General features: G+C 39.6%; 1 protein-coding gene and 1 long non-coding RNA gene across 9 annotated transcripts in view; one reads left to right on the top strand and one right to left on the bottom strand.

Moving 5' to 3' along the window:
- KRAS (KRAS proto-oncogene, GTPase) overlaps nucleotides 1–22,554 on the bottom strand; it is a 50,100-nt gene extending 27,546 nt beyond the window's left edge. For 3 of the 8 annotated variants that reach the window (XM_033222654.1, XM_033222658.1, XM_033222656.1), the window contains exons 1-2: nucleotides 21,744–21,929; nucleotides 16,248–16,370 (exon numbers count right to left, since the gene is read on the bottom strand). In XM_033222654.1, the coding sequence (XP_033078545.1) occupies nucleotides 16,248–16,358 (111 nt within the window). In that variant the 5' untranslated portion in view covers nucleotides 16,359–16,370; nucleotides 21,744–21,929. Of the gene's footprint in view, nucleotides 1–16,247; nucleotides 16,371–21,743 lie in introns of those variants that run through there. The other 5 variants (XM_033222655.1, XM_033222657.1, XR_004439984.1 and 2 more) reach the window with 4 other exon arrangements.
- Nucleotides 1,180–20,240, top strand: LOC117090385. Its single transcript, XR_004439985.1, has 3 exons — nucleotides 1,180–1,191; nucleotides 8,789–8,792; nucleotides 20,093–20,240. It is a non-coding gene; the product is annotated as an uncharacterized LOC117090385 (long non-coding RNA).
- Nucleotides 22,555–24,288: the final 1,734 nt, after the last annotated feature.

The raw sequence follows: 24,288 nt of genomic DNA, 5'->3' as shown, positions 1-24,288 counted from the left end.
CTTACAGATCATAAATTAAAAACCTGCACTCCAGCCTGGCATGTTCCACATGTGGGCTATAGTATTAATGTATCCTTTTTCTGTTGTTGTTGTTTGTTCATTCTAAAGAGTAATGAAAAAGGAGGAGGTGGGAGCAAAGTACAGAGTCTTAGAGTCAACCCATTACCCAGGCATGGCTACAGAGCATGTAAAGCTGACCAAAGACTTTTCCTACCTATTGCTGTAGGCTGGAGTACGGTGACACGATCTCGGCTCACTGCAACCTCCGCCTCCTGGGTTCAAGCAATTCTCCTGCCTCAGCCTCCCAAGTAGCTGGGACGACAGGCACGTGCCACTGTGCCCAGCTAATTTTTGTATTTTTAGTACAGATGAGGTTTCACCATGTTGGCCAGGCTGGTCTTGAATTGACCTCAGGTGATCCGCCTCGGCCTCCCAAAGTGCTGGGATTCGCGGCGTGAACCATCGCGCCCAGCCTGTCACCTCACATTCTTTACTTACCAAGGTAGGCCAAGTATCCCTACTCTGAAAAACCAAAATCCAAAAATACTTCTGGGTCCTAAGAATTTCGGATAAAGAATAGTCAACCTGTAATGTGGGATATTAGCAGTTTATGCACATATTTCATAAGATGCTTCCATGGTGATTAAACCAGTGGGACCGAGAAACTGGGAAAGCAGTCCCCTATTCACTGATATATCTCATTCCTATTATCTTTTCCCTACCAGACCTTAAAAATATCGATAGCAATGTTCTGAGACACATTCAGTTTCAAAGTAATCTACAAACTACTCATAAACAATACTGTTGATTAGAAATAAAAGGTTTAGGTTAAAAACTCAGTATTTTAGAGTTAATTTTAACTAGGGTACTTATTCTTAGAAGTGCAATTAGTCACTGAGCTATTTTCAGTGCAACTTGGTAAAAACTAGAGAAGAAAAAGTGTTAAATGAAATATGATCTAAAAAGAACTGATAAATATAAAGAGAAAACGAATGCAACAAAAATTATATATTAATAAAGATTCTGTTCCAACTTCAGGTCAGGCCATAAGAAATAGTCATCCCCTGGTATACACAGGACACTGATTCCAAGACCCCCCAGCCTCCAGTCCTACAGCTGGCCCAGGAACATCTAGGTATATGAAAAGTCAGCCCTCCATATCTGCATTTGGTTGGGGAAAAAACTGTATAAGTGGACCCATGTCATTCAAACGCATGTTGTTCAAGGGTCAACTGTACTTGGAGGGAGAAAAAAACTATGCATCAATGTAGACTCTTTCAAAAAAATCAGAGTCTAAATAAGGGTTCAGCAAGCTACTGCCCACAGGTCAAACCTTGCCCACTGTTTTTGTATTGCCCACTAGCTAGGAATAAATAGCTGTTTAAAAAAACAAAAAAACCCAAGACTATGTGACAAAGACCCATATGGCCCTTTATAGAACAGTTTGCCAAGTCCTCCTGTAAGTTAATAACTCTTCACATATTTGAAGTATTCTCAACACATATTATTCATTCTCTTTATATATATTTTTAAATTTACCACTCTGAGGAAGTACTGGTTATGAAAACCCAAATGATTTTAGAACATGGAGATTCTATAATGAAACTATTTAATAATGGAGCAAAGACAAGGATCTTTGAAGGTATTACATTTTTAATTAGTATTTCCAGCCTTTCAAAAAAGTAAACTTTTATTTTTTTTTTTTTTGAGACGGAGTCTCGCTCTGCCGCCCAGGCTGGAGTGCAGTGGCCGGATCTCAGCTCACTGCAACCTCCGCCTCCCGGGTTCACGCCATTCTCCTGCCTCAGCCTCCCGAGTAGCTGGGACTACAGGCGCCCGCCACCTCACCCGGCTAATTTTTTTGTATTTTTTAGTAGAGATGGGGTTTCACCGTGTTAGCCAGGATGGTCTCGATCTCCTGACCTCGTGATCCGCCCGTCTCGGCCTCCCAAAGTGCTGGGATTACAGGCTTGAGCCACCGTGCCCGGCCAAAAGTAAACTTTTAAATTAGGTGTACATAAGTTACCAAAGTTACTAATTTGTAGCCTTAGGAAACTAGGATAAAATAAAGTAACTTAAATAACTCACAATAAAATATTAAATGAAGGAAAGTTATTCCCCATAGTCCCCTCACTCCCAGCTAAAATATTATTTTTTCCATCTATGTAAGTAATAAAAAAATTTTCTAAATGAAATGTACTATACTGGTAAGACTGAACTGTAGACAGAATTCAAACATTTCTGGTGATATAATAAATAAGCACAATATTCTTGGAAAGCAAACTACAGTATTTATCTAAAGTCATTCAAATGTTCATAGCCTTTGACACAGTAATGCCGCTATGGGAAATTATGCTAAGAAAATATGTGTTTTTTTATTAAATGACAGTTATAAAGCGATTCTTAACATGGCATCCTAAAATGTCTTACAAAGAAAATTTACCTAAGCATTTAAAACTGACCCACAATCTTGCACCATTTACCTATCTTCAAAATATATCCTACATCCAACCACCTACCACCACCATCCCCCTCCCTAGTCCATAACTATTTTGTCTCAGGCAATCTGCAGCAATTGCCTCCAAGCAGGTATCCCTGCTGTTAATCTTACAATATATTCTCCACACAGCAGCAAGTGATAGTTTATAAATGTAGGTTAGGGCCAGGTACCACGATAGTTTATAAATGTAGGTTAGGGCCAGGCACCATGGCTCATGCCTATAATCCCAACACTCTGGGAGGCCAAGGCGGGTGGATCACCTGAGGTCAGGAGTTCAAGACCAGCCTGGCCAACATGGTAAAATCCCATCAAAAATACAAAAAATACAAAAAACAATTAGTCAGGTGTGGTGGTGCATACTTTTAGTCCCAGCTACTTGGAAGGTCTCAGGTGGGAGGATCGCTTGAGCCAGGAATAAATGAATGAATGAATGAATGAAGGTTAGATCATGTCATTCACTTGCTCAAAGTCCTCCAATAGCACTCTTCAGTCTTAAAAATAAAAATGCAAAGCATTCCTCCTTCCCTGGTACCTCCTATGTTTCCTTCATAGCATGTATTATAATTTGTAATTATGTATTTACTCGTGAAATTGTTTAAGTCTATATCCCCTACTAGGCTTTAAACTCCATGATTGTAGGACTCAACGCCTGTTTTACTCACCACTACACACCCTCTACCTAACAGTCTTGAACACCATAGGTAATCAGTACTGCCTCTTAAATAAGTGAATGATCCATTCAATGTAAATATATGTAGATACTAAAAAATAAATGGAAATTTTTATTACAATTAAACAGTTAACATAAACACAATTTAACAGATTTTTCAATTATATAATACAAATCCTTCTCAAATATTCTGAAGATACTACATATTTGAAATGAACACTCAAAACAAATGCCCCACTTTCAATGTAATAGTTTGCAAAGGTGGATTTTTTAATCTTTCAACAATTTGTTTTAAAATCTATGTCGCAATGTTCTCTTATCTTAGGAAAACAAGCATAGGTTTAAGATACTATAAATTTTACCAAGACAATGAAGCTGTTAATTTTTAAATTACAACATATATTAAGAATAATTTAATAAATCTTAACTTCAATTAAATTGTATATAACATGTAAAGTTGTATGTAAAAATACAATCAAAACAATACACACAGAGATTTTAATACACTTATGGGAGGGAAGAGAGTAAGACTAGGGAAAAGAATGTAGGAGTCTTCAACAGTATTAACTTTTCTATCTTGGAAAAAAAAAAGAGCTAAACCAAATGTAGCTAAATGTTAAGATACGACAGAGCTGGCTGGTACACACATGAAGTTCATTATACCACTTTTCTATAAAGCACTAAGAGTGCACCCATTTTATCATCACTTAAAATGGATTTTGTATTTTTACTTTAAATTTCTGTTGGTTTGAAAAGCTACAGATTTTTATTGCTTTCATACCAATTTCTTTGAGGAGTAATAATGTTATATAGGTTTCTTTTTCTTATCTTCATATTTATTGCCAACGTGTGTCCTTTCCCAAGTGGAATTTTAATCTTCTTTTACACTGATTTGCATATTAATGAACTGTTTCCTGGTTTACTAAATGCCTTTATTTTGAGGAATTTAAAAGCTAACTCATTCAAGATACGATAACCTCATTAACCAGAACATCAAGTTTGTCATTTTTCTATTATAATTAATAATAAAATTATTCAGTGTGTTCACCTTTTAACATACTCAACTTGAGTATGGGTTTTCCAACTCAGGCAGTGACCCTGACACTGAAAGACATATTCTATGTATCAAAACAAAACAATATATACATTCCAAGTATAGATTTTGTTTACTATATTGTAGTAAATGAAAAACCTAAAGAAACTAACAACTTTTACTAAAGGTAATCATATTACTATTAATAGCAATTACAGCAGTCAACATTTACTGAGCCCTTACTTATATGCCAGATACTGTCATAAGCATATTACAAACATCATCCCATTCGATCTCCACCTTCATGCTGCCAATTCCATGAGATGCTCTTCTCAGTATGACTAGAACTGCTGAAAATGTCAATAATGTATTACTTGGTGATTTCCTTTTGAAATTGTAAGTTTTCTTGTTGTATTAAGTATTGTAAGAACTTTTCACATACTGCTTAATAACACCTGTAGCAAAAGATGAGAAACTTTTACTCAACTAATGCTCAAGTACTTTACGTTACTCTTCTGAAAGGTTATTTAAATCCATTATAGAATGATGTGTTCCACACTTTTAGTTTATAAGCCATCAAAGACTGTTGTAGACAGTCAGAATTATAACAGGGAAGAAACAGGGAATTTAGGGTATGTAAACAGAGGTTGATGAGTTCATTCCCACCTACCCACGTCAGTCTCCCTTGTATCATAGAAACACTTATTGAAAATCCAGGTGTCACATTCTGTGTCACACATTGTATAGTTTCTCACCTCAAGCAACTAAGGTGAGTGGAAGAGACATGAACATAAATAAATAATTAAAATAAAATGAATGTAACACCATATGCAAGATGAAGTACAATCGTGGCACACAGGAGAGATCAACTTGTATGAATTAAGAAAGACGGGGAGGGGGGACATTCCAAGCAGAAACGAGCAAAGAGAAAGTAAAATACATAGAACAACATGTTGAGGACACAGAACCAAGGAGCTCCATATAACTTTAGCTTAGAACAGCGGTCCCCAACTTTTCTGGCACCAGGGACCGGTTTCGTGGAAGACAATTTTTCCAGGGACAGAGTCAGGGTGTTTTCGGGATGAAACTGTCTCACCTCAGACTATCAGGCATTAGATTCTCTAACGAGTATGCAACCTAGTTCCTTGCACAGGCAGTTCACAACAGGGTTCATGCTCCTGTGAGACTCTAATGCCACCAAACTGACAGGAGCTAAGGCAAGTAATAAGTAATGCTCACCCCTCCTTCCGGCTGTGCAGCCCAGCTCCTCACAGGCCACAGGTGGGTACCAGTCCGCAGCCGGCGGTTTGGGGATCCCTGGCTTAGAGGCCTTAGAATAAGCACCAAGAAGTGAAACTGGACAATCAAGCAGAGGCCAGTTTACGCATATCATATCAAGGAGTTTTAAACTGTATCCTATACCAAATCACCAAAAGGTTTTTAAAATAGGAAGGGAGATCAGATTCACTATTAGCATTTTTATGACAAATTATAGAAAGGGACAAAATTTTTTGGCCCTTCCCAGACACTGCCTCATCGTACCCACTCAGATGCACCAGTAGCACCCAAAGGCAGGGATTAAGCCTCAGCGACAACGGGCCCCTCCTCTGAGATTCCAGTTCTGATAACCCCCAAATCTTCCTAGCATTCCCTGAATCTTAGGAGTAGTGGCCATTCTTGATGTTACTGTGTTACTTCAGTGTTTTTTTGCCTTTCAGTCTTCCAACACCTAATTAGTTCTCCATGCTGAAATATCTAGTGTGGTTTCTGCTTTCTGGACTAGACTTTTGACTTCTATAAATGTTAAAAATGGGAGGAACTAGAGAGAAGAAGAGGGGAGGGAAGGAGGGAAGCAGAGACTGGGAGATGATCTAGGAATTATTACAAGAAATGACAAAACTTGAACTAAGGCAGCAACACCAGTATGGATCGAGGAGATTAAATAGATTGGAGAAATACTTAGGTAAAATTGTTGGTAGGAATGTAAGTAGTACAATCACTGTGGAAAACAACTTGGCAGTTCCTCAAAAAGTCAAAGACAGAGCTACCATATAACCCACCAATTCCACCTTAGATACACACCTGAGAGAACTGAAAATACACGGTCACACAAAAACATGTACATAAATGTTTATAGTGGCATTATTCAAAATAGCCAAAAAGAGGAAATCACTCAAATGCCCATCAAATGAACAGATAAACAAAATAAGGTATATCCATATAACAGAGTATTATTCAACCAGAAAAAGGAATGATCAAAAAGCAAAAACATAGATGAAACCTGAAAACATCATCCTATGTGGACGAAGCCAGACACAAAAGGCCATGTACTATATGATTCTCTTTATATGAAATAATCAGAGTAGGCAAACCCACAGAGACAGAAAAATTAGTGGTTTTTAGAGGCTGGTGGGAGAAGGGATTGGGTAGTGACTGCTAATGGATGTGGGACTTCTTTTGGGGTGATTGTAACATTCTGGAATTAGTAGTAATGACTGCACAACCCGTGTGAATATACTAAAAACCATATACACTTGAAAAGGGTGAATTGTATGCTATGTGAATACATTTCAATTTTTTTTAAATAACAGTTTACTGACAGGGGATGAGTACAAAGGGGAGAGCGAAGTTGAAAAGATGAGTGATACTGGGCATGTTGAATTCCCTATACTCACGGGTTGTCCTGGTGGGTATGACCTGCAGGCAGCTTGATATACATACATGTCTGGTGCTCATGACAGAAGTCCAGGCTAGAGACAGACTTGGGAGTCTTCAATCTATGGACAGCCAAAGAACTTCACTTATTTGTGCTATGGGCTTGGGCAAACTACTTTATCTCACATCTTCTCTAAGCTATTGCTCCTTCAGCTGTGAAAGTAGGTAAAAAATTGCATAAAGGATTTCATACATAGATTAGTATTAAAGACCATGAAAATCTCTTTATAAAATGAAAAGTGCTATAAAAAGTTAACTGCATTATTTTATATACTACACGCAGACACAAAAAAGTATGGGCAGGCCACTGGCTACTGGGAACTGTTCAGAAACAGTATCTTGTCCTTACAAAATCATTGGGCATCTATAGTTAAAATAATTTTGCAGGCTGGGCGCAGTGGCTCAAGCCTGTAATCCCAGCACTCTGGGAGGCCGAGACGGGCGGATCACGAGGTCAGGAGATCGAGACCATCCTGGTTAACATGGTGAAACCCCGTCTCTACTAAAAAACACAAAAAACTAGCCGGGCGAGGTGGCGGGCGCCTGTAGTCCCAGCTACTCCGGAGGCTGAGGCAGGAGAATAGCATAAACCCGGGAGGCGGAGCTTGCAGTGAGCTGAGATCCAGCCACTGCACTCCAGCCTGGGCGACAGAGCAAGACTCCGTCTCAAAATAATAATAATAATAATAATTTTGCAAAACTGGTCACCATATTTCAAAATAAATATAATGGAGCTGGACAAATCAAAGGGAAGGAGAGCTAAAACTGAAGGTTATGAAGGATTTCTGTTTTGATTAGGGAGTGAAGATGTTAAAGAGATTATTTTCATGGCAGAATTTTCAATTAGAAACTGGACATTCACTAAAAATAAGGATAAAGAAAACAAAGACTTCTTTACCAAATGCTGGATACTTAAAATTATAAGAATGGTGAACATTAGTTTAGTACTAGAGAGAATTAAATGTGTACTACTTCCAAGAGAAAAAACTAGTTCAAAAATCTGAATGAACTCAAGGAAAATTTATATGACAAATTTTGAAAATAAGGATATAATGAGCATACATATGTGACCTGTTGAAATCACGTGGCATTCGCCCACAAGTGATCACTTGAAGTCTAGGTAAGAATGAGAGGCTGGAATGACCATGGATCCAATCTTAATAATTACAGCTGCCAATATAATGTTCATATTTTATATTATATACCTCTCAGATATTATTTATTTAGCCTTAGTAGCAATTTCCTTAATCCAAGACTACGTGTGAATTATCTAATTTATTGAGGCTTGAAAAAGAAGCATGAAATAATCTAATGGTATCTGAAACTTTTCTCTCTCCAAAATGAATATTTACTTTTCCCCCAGCCCCAAGAGTATAACCTTATTTTAAAAAACTAAAACACCACAAAGAATGAGGGAGTAATTTTGTTTTTAGATGAAATCATTCTCAACACAAGGTGCTGTGACCCAGCTTCACTTACATAATGGACATTCTTGAATGTCAGTATATTTAAATCTACCTAATCTTTCCAACAACTATGTTACTTATATGTACGGAGATACCATAATTTATTCACCTATTCTCTATTGGTAGACATGAAGATTATTTCCATTTTTTTTAAATCATGAACAACACTGCAATAAACATTCTTATATATACATCTTAAACATTTATCCAATTAAATCTTTGGATAAATTCCAAGAAGCTGAATTACCTGATCAAAGGATATGTAGTTTACATTTTGAAACATATTTCCAGACTGACCTCCACGAAGTATGAGGGTCTATACTCCCAGTACAGTGCAAGGTGCACATTTCTCCATACCCTTCCTAGCAGTTATCATTTTAACCTTAGCCAATATGAAAGTACAGAAATGTTATTTATTGTTTGAATTTGCATCATATTCATGAAGTAAGTGTCTTTTTATATGTTTATGTTATTTATTTTATTTCTCTTTTTGGTAGACAAGCTATTTATATCTTTAGTACCCCCATCCCTTTTTTTCTATTTGTGTGTTTGCTTTTTTCTAATTCATATATAAGACAGCTTCCTGTTACATGAACCAAATGATTTTTCTCGGTTTTCATTTGTCTTCTATCTTTGTTAAAGATAACTTAATTTTTATGCAGCCAAATAGCTTAATTTTTGCCCAAATGTTTGCCTTAATGGTTTGAGAATACTCTGATGAGAAAGGAGTCTCACTTTTCTCAAGGGAGAAAAATACTTAATCCAAATTCCACAAATAAGGAAACCTAAAGTTAAGTTACTCAATCTATGTTACTTAGATAATACTACAAGATCCATAATTTAAGAACGACATTATCATTTTTATTTCACAAGTGTATAATTTAGCATTAAAATTTACACAAGGAGAAACAGGGTAGAGCCATGGTTCTCACTGTGGGAGAAAGAACGTGAAGAACAGTTAACTCTTGATTTCTTAAAAACATGCATTTCTGAGCTCTGTGCCTTGAAAAGGGTCTAGAAGCAGTGACACCCCATTGTCACTATATAAACACATTATATAAATGCACCTAAGACCCAGATCTTGATTTCTAAACACCATTCCCCACTAAAAGGAACTAGGGATCCTTAGACAAATGGCTGAATCCAGGGTGGGGACAGGAAAAGAACAAGGTGAAGCTAGAACACACTGTGCCAGAAAGTATGAAGAAACTAAAAAACTGAAGGAGACATGTTAAAAGCATACAGAAGCCAGCTTAAAAGGGATTCCATTGGCCATATCAAAACAAATTTGAGCAACAAAATCAGTAATTACAATAACAGACTTCAACACATTAAATTAAAGAGTTCATGAATCCATACTGATACAAATAAAACAAAACAAACAAATAAATAAGGGAAGAGGAGAGCCCTTTTTAATGGCAGATGCCAATTAATTAATCAAGAAGTGATGACAGAGTTAGAAGATTACCATTTTGCAACCATTAAGGTAGTAATAATGAGTGGATGCTAAATCCTACTGGATGCAAATATATTGGACAACAGGGCATTTACAGTCTCCAAGTATCTCCCCACAGAGTACTTATTAATTATAAAGCAATTAAAGGCAACTTTGCAGACAGAAATCTGATAGATATCACCTTAACCAAAAAATCAATGTTATCAACAATGGGACAAACCACCATCACGTGCCTCCTGCTGTGATACAAGGCGGAGGACACGACATCACTACGGAGCATTCCTGCCCAAATTGTTTAACCTAAATCTGACCAGGAGGAAACAATCAAACCTAAACTAGAGGACACTCTACAAAACAACTGACCTGAATTCTTTGTAAAGTATCATTGTCATAAAAGACAAAAGCTGAGAAATGGTTCTAGATTAAAACAGACGGAGACAGGACAACTAATTTTTGATCCTGAATCAGAAAAAAAATAAGTAACTGCTAAAAGGACATTCTTAGAACAACTCACAAAATTTTAATACAGACCATATATGAGACAAAGTATTGTAACAATGTTGAATTTCCTAAACTTCATCATTATATTGTAGCTATACAAGGAAATACTATAGTTATACAAGGAAATATTCCTGTTGTTGGAATAAGGTCAGCCAACTTTTTCTGTAAAAGTAAAAAGTCTATAAAGATCTAAAGATAGTAAATACTTCAGGCTTTTGGTCACTTTGGATGCAACTACTCAACTGTGCCACTGCAGTGTGAAAGCAGCCATACACAATATGTAAACACACATGCATGGCTATGCTCCAATAAAATTGTATAAAAAAAGACAGCAGGAGGCCAGGAGTGGTGGCTTATGCCTGTAATCTGGCACTTTGGGAGGCCAAGGCAGGAGGATCATGAGGTCAAGAGTTCAAGACCAGCCTGGCCAACACAGTGAAACCCCATCTCTACTAAAAATACAAAAATTGGCCAGGCATGGTGGTGGGTACCCATAGTCCCAGCTACTTGGGAGGCTGCTTGAACCCAGGAGTCAGAGGTTGCAGTGAGCCAAGACTGCGCCACTACACTCCAGCCTGGGCGACACAGTGTGGCTCTGTCTCAAAAAAAAAAAAAAAAAGACAGCAGGCAGGATTTGGCCAGCAAGCAGCCCATAGTTTGCAGACCCGTCTTAGAAGTTATACCAAGTTTAGTGGTGAAGGGTCACAACACGTGCAACTTAATCTTAAATAGTTCAGCAAAAATAAAGAATACACATTCACATAAGTGTATACCTATATACACAGATGAACAGATCTAGAGAAAGCAACTATGGCAAAATGTTAGTGAATCTAGTTTAAGAGTAACAGCTATTCGCTATACTATTTTTTTACTACTTTTCTATAGGTTGGAAATTTTTTCCAAATAAAACATTGAAAAAAAAAGTATCTAGGGTAGTTACTGTGTCCCTCCTTAATTCTTTCAAATATTTTATTTTCACTGTTTCTACTTTTTTTTTTTTTTTTGGAGATGGAGTCTTGCACTGTTGCCCAGGCTGGAGTGCAGTGGCGTGATCTCAGCTCACTGCAGCCTCCACCTCCTGGGTTCCAACCATTCTCCTGTCTCAGTCTCCGGGGTAGCTGGGATTACACGCATGCGCCACCACACCCAACTACTTTTTGTATTTTTAGTAGAGACAGGGTTTCACCATGTTGGCAGGCTAGTCTCGAACTCCTCACCTCATGATCTGCCCGCCTCAGCCTCCCAAAGTGCTAAGATTACAGGCATGAGCCACCACACCTGGCTTATTTCTACTAATTTGTATGGTAAGATCCCAATAATTTAACTGTTCCATAACCTACACATTATGAAATAATAATGGTTAAGAGACGCAAGAAATGTAATGCTCTTCTTAAGTATAAAGCCTCTAAATTAAGTCATATATAATTAGCATGACTGCCTAGAAACATTGCTCTTCAAAATAAAGTTGGTCATCCATATCCACGGGTACCGCATCTATGAATTCAACCAACTGTGGATAGAAGATATCTGAGGAAAAAAATCCATGAAGTTCCCAAAAGTAAAACTTGAATTTGCCATGTACTGACTACTATGTGGAACCCACATGAATGAACTGATGTGAGGCATTGTAATAGGTATTATAAGAAATCTAGAGATACCTAAAACTAATAAGCTCCATGGAGGCAGGAATCTGGTCTGTTTTAGGCCTCAGTGTATGCCTAACCCATAAGAAGACTGCATGGTACAAAGTGGCAGTGAAGAACATTTCTGGGATTAAGGAATTAGCTGTATTATTAAGACCAGAATCTTAGGAGATTCCAAACCATAAAATCATTTTTTCCTTTCCCTTATTTCCATTACCAACTTTCATTAGTATGTTTTTAAAGCTTTGGATTTATAAAAACCCGAGGTATAAAAAACCATGACCAGTAAAGTTTTATATTCAGGTCTAAATAAATACTTATTCTTAATTTGACCTAAATACAGTACCTAACTAATACACATGGTAATCTTTACATTAATATTAGCAGAAAGTACAACTGATACTGTAAGTTTTTTTAAATCAATCATATAAAATAAGACTTTTAAATAAAACAGATATATTTATAACTTGATGACACCCATAGTTTAAATAGGGAAAACACCCAAACTTAGGATTTCATTGTTACTTGTTATAAAGCAAAGAATTTGACCAGTAGAGGGCACTCACAAAAGTGGGGAGAGCTTCACAGCCTTGAAGACAAGTGACATAAAATTGCTGTGTGTCTCTGCTTTTAAAAACAGAATGTTTTAATAGAACACTGGAGTAAGCTAACATATTATTAATTTACAAAAGGTAAAGTTTAAATCTTTGTTATGCTTGAAAATCTTTGTTATGCATGAATTTGACAATTTAAAGGATGTTTAAAGCTACAGGTTAACATAGCAGGGTTTGGACCTTAACACTATTGAGGTTTGGGGTCAGATAACTCTGTTGTGGGGGCTTTCCTGTGCACTGCAGGAAGTTTAATACTAGGTTGGTGCAAAGGTAACCGCAGCTTTGCCATTAGAAGTAATAGCATCTACTCAATACATGCCAGTAGCAGTCCTTTCTCCCCAAGTTGTGGCAACCAAAAATGTCTCCAGATGTTGCCAAATGTCCCCTGGAGGGCAGTCACCCAACCATCCCTCACTGATTACTACAGATGTATGTACAAACTCAGAAGAATAACAGCTTACAAATCACATAAGGCTTTTCTTATACCACTCTTCAGTGTCAGTTTAATTTTACAAATTTTCTCTCTATAATCTACATACTTCATTCGTAGGTAAAATGAATTCTATAATGAATATGGAAAAACAAAAGAAACTGAAAACTGATAAACCGTGGTAAATAAATACAGCTCAGAACACTAAAGATGAAACAAACCAATACAATTATTAATCTGGTGTTCCTTACTGAATACGAAACTGTTCCATCAAAGAAGCGCGTAATACTTGAACTGAATTATAAGCGCCACAATAAAAGCATGCAGATGTCAAACAATTAGAGCCTGGGAAAAAATACATCTTGCTATATTTATTCTCACTAGCATATTATATACAGTAGATACTTAATATATACTTGGTAAGTGATCAACTAATCATCCTGATCTCTGTAACTACCTACATTTTTTTAAAATGAGACTTTTCCTCTTCCACCAAATTTTATCTTAGAAAAAAAATTTCGGGGTTTTCATAGTAAGACAGCCTCAAATACAAACGTACTCCATCTATGTGTCATGCCTGAATGATTTTACATCATATCTCTGCCACTAAGTTGCCATTAGATAGTAGGCTAAGTTCAAATTTTGGTATACTGACAAATCTGAATTAGTCTCCATTAGTAAATACTTTCTTAACTTGAAAGACAGCTGATTCTCAGTTTTAAAAAGTTATACAAGAGTACAGTGGAAATTTAACTTAGTCTCAGAGAATTTAAATTCAAATCCCACCACTCATTAGCTACGTATCCTTAGGTGAGTTACAACCTCTCAGAGACATTATTGAAAGAAACAATAGCCACCCTCCTCACTATCTCTTAGTGTAAACTTTGCAAAATCTAAGTCACCAAAAAGTATAGTATTACTTGATTTAAATTTTTAAAAAATGTATTTCCATCTTAAATGTAGAAAAACTGCTAATAATTCCAAAATGTGCAGTCATATCCTTTCTAATTTTCTCTCTGACCCACATTGATTGGTGAATACCAATCAAAACCTACAATGGCAGTGAAATCCCCATATCCTCCTAAATTTTTAACTTTTTACAATAACATGGAGTCAGCATTTCCATTCAGCCAACTATTAAACTACTAAGTCCTCTTGCCTCTCTTACAGTTTACACCAAGAATTTAACGTAATGTGTCAGTTCCCTCAGAGACTCATTGTAACTTGGGAGATAAGAGATAATCTCAGATACCTTTTCCCAGGTGACTAAACTACACCAGGGACCGTCAGTTTCAAAGTTCACAGGTAATCAACGCTTCCCACAGTCAAGTCTTCTGGTTTGGCAGAAATCATAATCAGAGTTATGGGTTTAAGTTTATAAACTTTTTCAACCTTCCCCACAAATAAAGTCTTAACTGTTAGCTTTATTTCTTCAAGATTTATATTGCATTTTAACAATCGTTAGCAAAAGGTGTCCTAACCCACTTTATCATATTCATGACGTCATGCTATATATACTTATATAGCATTTATGACCTCTGATTGGAAACAAAGTTTAATGGAATTTCTCAGATTTTCAGGGAAGACGGACAGCATTTCCAGTAAAACTACCTTCCAAAATCCCAGGAAAACTTTCATGCATAAAGTGAATTCTATTAAAACTTCCTTTTACATCCGATTTAAATAGTAGAGTCTGCCAAGTAACCCTGAATTTGCAATACAGATTGAAATGGGTGCACTATTCAAACCTCCTCAAAGAAACAAACAAAACTGTAGTACACATTGAATTAACTTGTCAAAAGTAAATATACAGAGACTACTGCATAGGCAGTCTACTTCAATTAGACTGTTCCCCTTTACTGTTGTAAATTCTTAAAATTGGAAGCCAAATAAAGTTGTTTCTATGTTTAAATCAATTCTTTGCAAATAGGCATTATTTCTTCACTTTTGTATAGTACTAAAAATATGTGACATTTCCCTATGATTAGTTATCTAATCAATTCTCCAGGTTCTAAACTGCATAAACATCTTCCCAAGGCCACCCATGCCCTCAGAACTTGCCTCAGTGCAAAGTGTTTCTTCAAGACATTACACAGTACAGTACCTCAATAGGGCACTTCGACCTGTTCTAGATTTCACAGCTTGGGACTTGAAGAAAGTTCTTAGAAATTTTTCAGAGCCAATTTTTTTAAACTAGTACATCAGATGTAGAATAAATGCTAAAGGATTAGGACTGCTTAACCAAGGGTAAAGAAGCCTCAGAAATAATCTGACAATATAGGGATATTTCAAAGACAAGGTGATATGCTTATTTTCCATCTCCACTGATGTTAAATTTAACATGAAAATTCAAATTACGTGTGAAATAAGCTAATAAGTATGTTCTGAAAATGGGTTAACAAGGACAGTTGGGGAATGTCCCCTCCTGCAGGTCTCTGAGATTAAATAAATCCTCAACTGCTTGGGATGGAAGGAAATTCTACTACCTGACCTCTCAAGGTCTCTTACAGGTCTTTACTTATTCTGCTGCTGGCCTTTACTTTGGTTAATTTTCATTAAACTAAAAAAAGCTGAAAATAATCCTCAAAACATAATAATTTAAATTTAGTCAAGGAATTTTTTTTTTAATTCTAGCATTTCCTTAAGTAAATTTAAAAATGACAACAAAGCAAAGGTAAAGTTGGTAATAGTATATTTATATAAATCACACCTTAGGCAAAGAATTCATTTTAAAAAATTTATCAGGTAGTTGTAGGTTCTCTAATGTTGAGAAGAAGATAGGAAAATACTGCTAATGAAGTTTAAAAAAAATCAACCATCAATCAATTACATTTCACTAATACAATTAAATCTAACCTTTACATATGATGTCATAATACCAAGAAACCCATAAAAATAAAAGTTACATTAAAAAGATTGCCTTTCAGGTACAGATAGGACACAAATTTCTACCCTCTCACAAAACTCTGAAATATACTTCCAGTCAAAATGCACAGAGAGTGAACATCATGGACTTTGACATACTCCCAAGGAAAGGAAAGCTCTCATATTAATGGTTACATATAACTTGAAACCCAAGGTACATTTCAGAAAACTTAAAGTAACTTTCAGTATAATTATCTTGTAATAAGTACTCATGAAAATGGTCAGAGAAACCTTTATTTGTACCAAAGAATGGTCCTGCACCAGTAATACGCATAATATTAAAACAAGATTTACCTCTATTGTTGGATCATATTCGTCCACAAAATGATTCTGAATTAGCTGTATCGTCAAGGCACTCTTGCCTACGCCACCAGCTCCAACTACCACAAGTTTATATTCAGTCATTTTTCAGCAGGCCTTATAATAAAAATAACGAAAATGTGACTAAATTAGAACATGTCACATATGAGGTTAATACACTATCAAATACTCCATCAGTACCTTTTAATACAAACTCACCTTTATACGAAAAGTTATTTCAAAATACCTTACACAAAATTCAATCATGAAAATTCCAGTTGACTACAGATGTGTATTCTAATGAACTGTACTTCATTTACAAACTCCTCCATCAACGTTTAAGAAAAATACATAACTGCTACATAGATAGTTCTTTTATCTTTAAATTGAAGTTGTTGTATCTAAACAGCCACATTGCTGTTCTGCAGCGGCTAAAGGCTCTCAAAGGATCATGACTTCACTCATGCAAGTGTCTAGAACAGTCCTCTACACCCTGTACACACACCCTCACAAAAGTTGCTGACAGCTATCTCCACTCCTACTGTTAGTTTTCCAAGTGAACCCCCACCTCTAAGAGTTAGAAGTCACTATGCAATAGCTACAGAAAAACTTTTAAAGCATAGTGGCAGTAGCTCCCTTGGATAAGTATTAACAGTAACAATCAGCTGAGGGTTGGAAGAATGAGTATCAAAGTTGGATTGTGTCATGGGGAAATAAAAATTTAAACACTGAGGCAGAAGAACAATATTTGATGACATTTTAATGTGTGAAATATCTCTGGGGAAAATAGGAGTCGGAGGTTGCAGTGGAGCTGAGATCGCGCCACTGCACTCCATTCTGGTGACAGAGCAAGACTCCATCTCAAAAAAAAAAAAAAAAAAATCTATGGGGAAAATAAAGGTAAAAACTAAGAGAACTCCAAATTAACTATTCAGTCCAGGTGATGTGCTCATCAGTCACAATATATAATCCTGTATCACTGCTGCACACAAAAAGATAAAGATTAGAAAGCCAGGTGCAGTGGCTCATGCCTGTAATCCCAGCACTTTCGGAGACCAAGGCAGGTGGATCACCTGAGGCCAGGAGTTCAACACCAGCCTGGCCAATATGGTGAAACCCCATCTCTACCAAAAATACAAAAATTAGTCAGGCGTGGTGGCGCTCTCCTGTAGTCCCAGCTACTCAGGAGGCTGAGGAAGGAGAATCGCCTGAACCCGGAAGGCGGAGGTTGCAGTTAGCTGAGATGGAGCCACTGCACTCCAGATTGGGTGACAGAGTAAGACTCCGCCTCAAAACAAACAAACAAACAAAAAGATTAGAGATAAACACTGTTTTTAGTAAAACAGTTGTTAAGAGATGCAAGTGAGTATGTCTCAGTAATCCACATGACTGTTACTCTTTGCTTTTCCTACACTGTCTCCCCACAGGTGCATGAATACTGACAACTTGTATAACAAGCACCACACAGAAAATAAAACATATTTTCTAGTCAGTTGCTTCAAATTTTTTGAAATAATATGAATGTTTAATTTCATCTCCTTTCCCTCATGTAACACATAATTACAAATAAGGAGAGAAATGCAGGAAAATACGGCAGTAAATGCACAATTATTTATTATGGATGAGTAGCTCCAAATTAATGAATGTGCATATATTGTAGATAAACACTAAATAGGCCGGGTGTTGCGGCTCACGCCTGTAATCCCAGTACTTTGGGAGGCTGAGGTGGGTGGATCACAAGGTCAGGAGATCAAGACCATCCTGGCTAACACAGTGAAATGCCGTCTCTACTAAAAACACAAAAAAATCAGCCAGGCGTGGTGGCAGGCGCCTGTAGTCTCAGCTACTGGGAAGGCTGAGGCAGGAGAATGGTGTGAACTCAGGAGCAGAGCTTGCAGTGAGCCAAGATCACGCCACTGCACTCCAGCCTGGGCGACACAGCAAGACTCCGTCTCAAAAAAAGAAAAAAGAAAAAACCACTAAATATACATCGTATCCTATTTACTGAAGACCAAAAATAATAATTTGGTTTTCCAAACGATAACATACTAACCTTACTCCTAAGCCCTGCCTCAAAAAGCACCACAGGCTAGAAAAATTGTGTCACACACAGTCACAGTATAGTTCCCCGCCTTACTCTGTTCTACCTAGACTTACTGGCTGCTTGTCTAGGGTCAGTTAACAACCACTACAAACATACATCTTATCCTATTTGCCTCCATGCTTTATTTCAAATGTAGGCCAAAGCAATTAGGAATGAATGAGGAGAATTACACTAAAATATATCCTCTAGCTCTCTGCCTACCTCAACCTCCCCGCAACCAGTTTGCAAAGCCTAAAATAGTTCTCAAAAGGTGGTCTAGGAACCCCTCAGGTTACTGAGACTTTTCTGGTGTGCAAGAGGTCAAAACTGTTTTCATAATAACATTAAGATGTCCTTTACCCTTTTCACTCCCATTCTTTCACAAGTTTTCCAGATGTGTGATCATAATAGATTGAATGCAGATGCAGATATAAGAATCCATGTCTTCTATTAAGCCACATCATTAAAAAGATTTACCAAAGTGTGAAATAATACACTCTTCTAAGTTTTGGTTTTGTTTTGGAAAACAGTTATTTTTCATAAAATATTTTATTCATGTTACCAAGTAATGGGCTTATTATTTCTATTTTTAAATGAATTAATACATTTTTAAAAAATTGTTTTAATTTCCAATATGGTAAATATTAATAAATCCTACACAAATCAAAGATTTTTTTAATTCTCAATTTTTTTTTTTTCTTTATAACAAGGTCTCACTACGTTGAGCATGCTGGTCTCCAACTCCCGGCCTCAAGCGATCCTCCTGCCTCAGGGATTACAAGCAAGAGCCAATTTGCCCGGCCCCTTCAATAATTTCTAAGAGTGTAGGCCCGGGATGGCAGCTCACGCGTGTAATCCCAACACTTTGGCAGGCTTAGGCGGGCGGATCACCTGAGGTCAGGAGGTCGAGACCAGCCTGGCCAACATGGTGAAATTCCGTATCTAAAAACACAAAAATTAGCCCGGTGATGGGATCCTGTAATCCCGGCTACACGGGAGGCTGAGGTGGGAGAATCGCTTGAGCCTGGGAGTCGGAGGTAGTAGTGAGCCGAGATAGTGCCACTGCATTCTGGCCTGGGTGACAGAGTGAGACTCTCTCTCTCTCAAAAAAAAAAAAGAGTGTAGAGGGGTCCTTAAGGCCAAAAAGTTTACTAGCCTAGTAAATACTGTGGACAGACACTGGATTATCGAGTTTGTGTATACGTACGAATTCACAGCCACATATATCTTCTGGTTTACTTGTTTATGCGGTGGTTGTTTCCAGAAAAAAAAAATTCTTTGAATGAGATTTTTAAAACCAAGTCACATTTAAATCCACTAGAGAGAACTGGGCTCCAAAGGAGTCTTATCAAATGAAGATCATGGACTGGGAGGAGCTCCCTTACCCAGAGTTAGAAAAGCTAGTAAGGAGTGGACTGGACTCAAATCCAACAATTTTGTTATGGAAGAAAATTCATTTTTATTTGTCATAAAACTGAATTACCATCCACCATCTCTTAAAAGCAAGTATACTGTGGATGGCTACAATCTCAAAGTAAACTAATGTTAGCAACCATATCTGATATCTGTAGTCTATCACATGTAGGAGTCAGCATTTTGAACCTTAGTCACTTCAGTGACATCAGTTATATAGTTAATTCTGAGTTGATAATTACAAATAGACCTTTCCCCTTTATCACTTAGTTTTTAAATGCTTTCTATTGTAAACATAACGTATATATTGTATAACATTTAGAAAACCTTTCTGTTTTGATAGAGCTCAAGATTTAAGAAGGCTTAGACTTAAGCTAGAAGATGCATAAGGCACTTTGGGAGGCCGAGGCGAGCGGATCACGAGGTCAGGAGTTCGAGACCAGCCTGGACAACATGGTGAAACCCCTGTCTCTATGAAAAATACAAAAAATTAGCCGGGCATGGTGGCAGACACCTATAATCCCAGTTATTCGGGAGGCTGCAGCAGGAGGATTGCTTGAACCCAGGAGGCGAAGGTGACAGTGAGCCGAGACGGCGCCACTGCACTCCAGCCTGGGCAACAGAGCAGATGGAGACCATCCTGGCCAACATGGTGAAACCCCTTCTCAACTAAAAATACAAAAATTAGCTGGGCATGGTGGCGTGCGCCTGTAGTCCCAGCTACTCAGGAGGCTGAGGCAGGAGAATCGCTTGAACCCTGGAGGCGGAGGTTTCAGTGAGCCGAAACCACGCCATTGCACTCCAGCCTGGGCGACAGAGCCAGACTACATCTCAAAAAAATAAAAAATAAAAAAGGAGATGCGCATGTTTAAGTCTATTTCAGGCGGTTAGCTGGTGGATTGCTACAATTCCTCTGTAAGTTTAAAAAATCATGTAAAAAAATCATGTAAGTGCTGTTTTGGAGTACTGTAATAACTCGTGAGATGTAGAACACATCTGCAAAATGAGGATATTATAGAAGAAATAAGGGATGAGAGTAATACATAAGAAATAAGGGGAAGGACAAGAACAGGTAAATTAAACTTCAAGTACTATTTTTGCTATTGCTGTCTACACTCAACTAGCAAGAAAAAAGCCTTGCTTCTGCTCTGCGGGTTTTCTTCGGGTTTAACTTGACCAAGCAAAACAGACCTTCTGGGATTAACTTTTTCCTTTTCACTGTAGGTCACAGGTTCTCCGCGTAGGGTGTTGGCCACCTGTTCTTCCACCATCTCTACCTCCACCTCCTCCTTTGTGGCCACAGCAATGTCACAGCCCATACATGGGGGAGGGGAGCAGTCAGGAACTCGGAGGCAGATGCATTTTTTTTCAAACACAATAACCTCCAACAGTGGTCTCTAAGCACTTTCCTATGCTCTTCCAAAACGTGACCTCGCCTCTTACTCACACATCCCCTACACACGGAAAAGGACCACTATCCGTCCATCCTGCGCTCGAGGGAGAAGTTTATACCTTCGTCCTAGAGATGCCAAATGCAGCAGGGAAGGCTGGACCGAGGCAGCCGAGTGCTGGGAAGGGAGGCAAGAGGTGCGGGAGCGGGGAGAGGGGGAGGGGAGGCCGGGGCGCAGCGGGAGTAACCTCCACCGCACCCCACCGCCCCGAGGGGCAGCCGGCCCGGCCCGAGTTTCTCCCCAGCAGCCTCCAGCCGCGGCTCTCGGGGAGGAGGAAGGAAGGGGTTCCCCGTCCAGGAAGCAGCACAAGCGGCGACCGCCTCCAGCCTCACCCTCCTCAGCCCCGCACCGCCCATTCCTCACTCCCCGCGCTGCCGCGTCCTCGCGCCTCCCCTTGCAGAGCCCCCCCACCCCGCCCGCCCCGGCCCCGCGCCCGCCCCTCCCGGGACCCCTAATTCATTCACTCGCCGCCGGCCCCGCCCGGCGCCGGCAAAGAGGGTCGGGACCCGGGCAGGGGCCCAGGAGGGGTGGTCCGCCTCGTACCTCTCTCCCGCACCTGGGAGCCGCTGAGCCTCTGGCCCCGCCGCCGCCTTCAGTGCCTGCGCCGCGCTCGCTCCCAGTCCGAAATGGCGGGGGCCGGGAGTACTGGCCGAGCCGCCGCCACCGTCGCCGCCGCCACTGCCGCCGCCGCCGCTGCCTCCGCCGCCGCGGCCGCCGCCTAGGAAAATCGAGCTCCGAGCACACCGATGAGTTCGGGGCCGGGCGGCCGCAGAGGGCAGAGCTATCGATGCGTTCCGCGCTCGATTCCTCTTCAGACGGGCGTACGGGAGGGAGCGGCTGAGGGCGGTGTGGGAAGAGGGAAGAGGGGGAGGCCGCGAGCGCCGGCGGGGAGAAGGAGGGGGCCGGGCCGGGCCGGCGGGGGAGGAGCGGGGGCCGGGCCGGCGGAGGAAGGGGTGGCTGGGGCGGTCTAGGGTGGGGAGCCGGGCCGGCTGGAGAGCGGGTCTGGGCGGCGCCTTGGCGGGAGGAGGGACTGCCGGACCCACGCGGCGGCCCGCCCCCTGTCTCGCCGCTAGGCGGTCCCCGCAGTCGCGGATTCTGACCCTGAGCGGGACCCGACCGCGGAGAGCTGTGCGGACGCCACCAGGGAGACGCCGCGAGCGTCCACGCCAGCAGCGGCCCCGCTGACCGGTCTCCACAGAGAAGCTGCGAAGAGCGCCCCGCCACCCTCTGGGTCGGCCTATGCTGGCGCGCATCCATTTACTATCATTGACTGCATGTAAATAAACAAGCAGTCACCAAAAGTGGGAGGCGACTTCGGGTACTTAGGGAGACCGGGCGGACGATTTCCCACACCGGGGCTTTCAGATCGCCGCCCCGATTATCATCAGCCTCAGCACTCGGGCTGGGAATTTAGCCCCAGGCCCAAACAAACGCGACAGACCCTTTCAGCGCTAATCTCGGGTAGGAGGTTTGTGATGTTTTGCTATCTTTCTTGATATTTTGAACCCATCACAAGGTCTCTAAACAGGGACTTCGCATATACCCATGGCCCCTGAAATCACAAACAAAAGACGACTGTTTTTAAGTAGAGGTGCCCTTGGTAGTTTAGACATGAGGAGAGTCATTCAAACATTAATTAGAAGACAGATTAATCAGTTAACGTTTGTGGAGTTAAGATATTAAACAATGGGGCAATTAAACATGCTAGCATACCCGGAGTCTGTGTTGATAAACTACCTAGAAAGGTACGTTGGGAGAGACTTGAGGATTGAGGGGTGGAAAATCGACGCCTGTACCTGATAGGATCGCCCCTCCTCCAAGACTCTACTTTCAGTTCCATTTCTCTAGGCCACATCATAAACCACCAATAAAGCTGAATTTAAATCCGAGCTATTATGTCTGTTAACCAAGGCTTTACATTAACTGTCATCTTTTCTACTCTTGCACGGGCTGTATTCTGCAAGGTTTATTCCAGTCTCCCCCTGCTAGCGCCAGGTGGAAGGGGCAGAAGAGAGAATTGAAAGACAGGGAAGGGTAGAAAATGTGCCTACTTTATGTTAAGTACAAGCTAAATCTTTTGCACGTATAGTATCATTTAATCATCACGACAACCTTATGAAATAAAATACTTTTTACAAATGAAGAAACAGATTTAGCGGTTAAAACCTGGGCCCAAGTTCACATCGTTAAAAAGTGGAGTGTCCTTCATGTCAGATCATAGTCACTCTACTCCCAGATCATCAGTGGCCCTCATTCCACTTGACATAAAAGCAAAATTATTTTCAAAAATCCTACATGGCTTTAAATTATTTGATATTCCCTACCCTCTTACTTCCCTGAACTCTCATCCTACTGTCCGTAGGTACACATTGGTTACTGGCTGTTCCTTGAAAATGCCAGGCAGGCTTCTTCCTCAGGGAATATGCACTTGCTACCCCTCTGTCTGGCACCTCATTTAAATCTTTGTTCTAAAGTGTTTTTAAAATGAGATCTTCCCTAAAAAGATCATCTTTGATACTGTAATTTCCCCCTTGTCCCAGATCTATCTCTTTTCCTACTTTTTCTCCAGAGCTCTCATCACCTTCAATAATACACTATTTTGTTTTCTTGTCTCTCTCCCACCAGAATGTAAGCTCCATGAGGGCATGGGTTTTGGTCTGTTTTATTTACTGCTAAATTTCCAGCACCTAAGACAGTCTCTGACACAACAGGGCATTCAATAAATATTTATGCAATGTTGAATGAGTGAATCTATGGACCCTCTGTGGATTGTAAATCCTAATCCATGAACTCTGTGACTCTAAATCCTTACTTAGACAGAGTGTCTTAAACCTCCTCTCAATCTCTGTCTTCATCTTAACAACAATCTGCTTTGAAACTTAGGTCACCTTCTGATAAGCCACATTCTATGCAGCCAAGAGATACTTATCTCGTACATAATAGACACATGGAATTCTTAAATGAATGAATTTGCACTTATGTGTATGCTATTTTGTGGTCACTCAAGCATAAATCACAGATTTATTTTGTGCAACATCAAGTGCATGATAAGTTCTTGTTTCCTCTTACAGCTGCGAATATGATGTTC

This window comes from Trachypithecus francoisi, unplaced genomic scaffold (genome assembly GCF_009764315.1).
Source record: "Trachypithecus francoisi isolate TF-2019V2 unplaced genomic scaffold, Tfra_2.0 Lachesis_group11, whole genome shotgun sequence".
In the NCBI taxonomy this organism is placed as follows: Eukaryota; Metazoa; Chordata; class Mammalia; order Primates; family Cercopithecidae; genus Trachypithecus; species Trachypithecus francoisi.
This window is presented reverse-complemented; position numbering and strand designations above follow the sequence as displayed.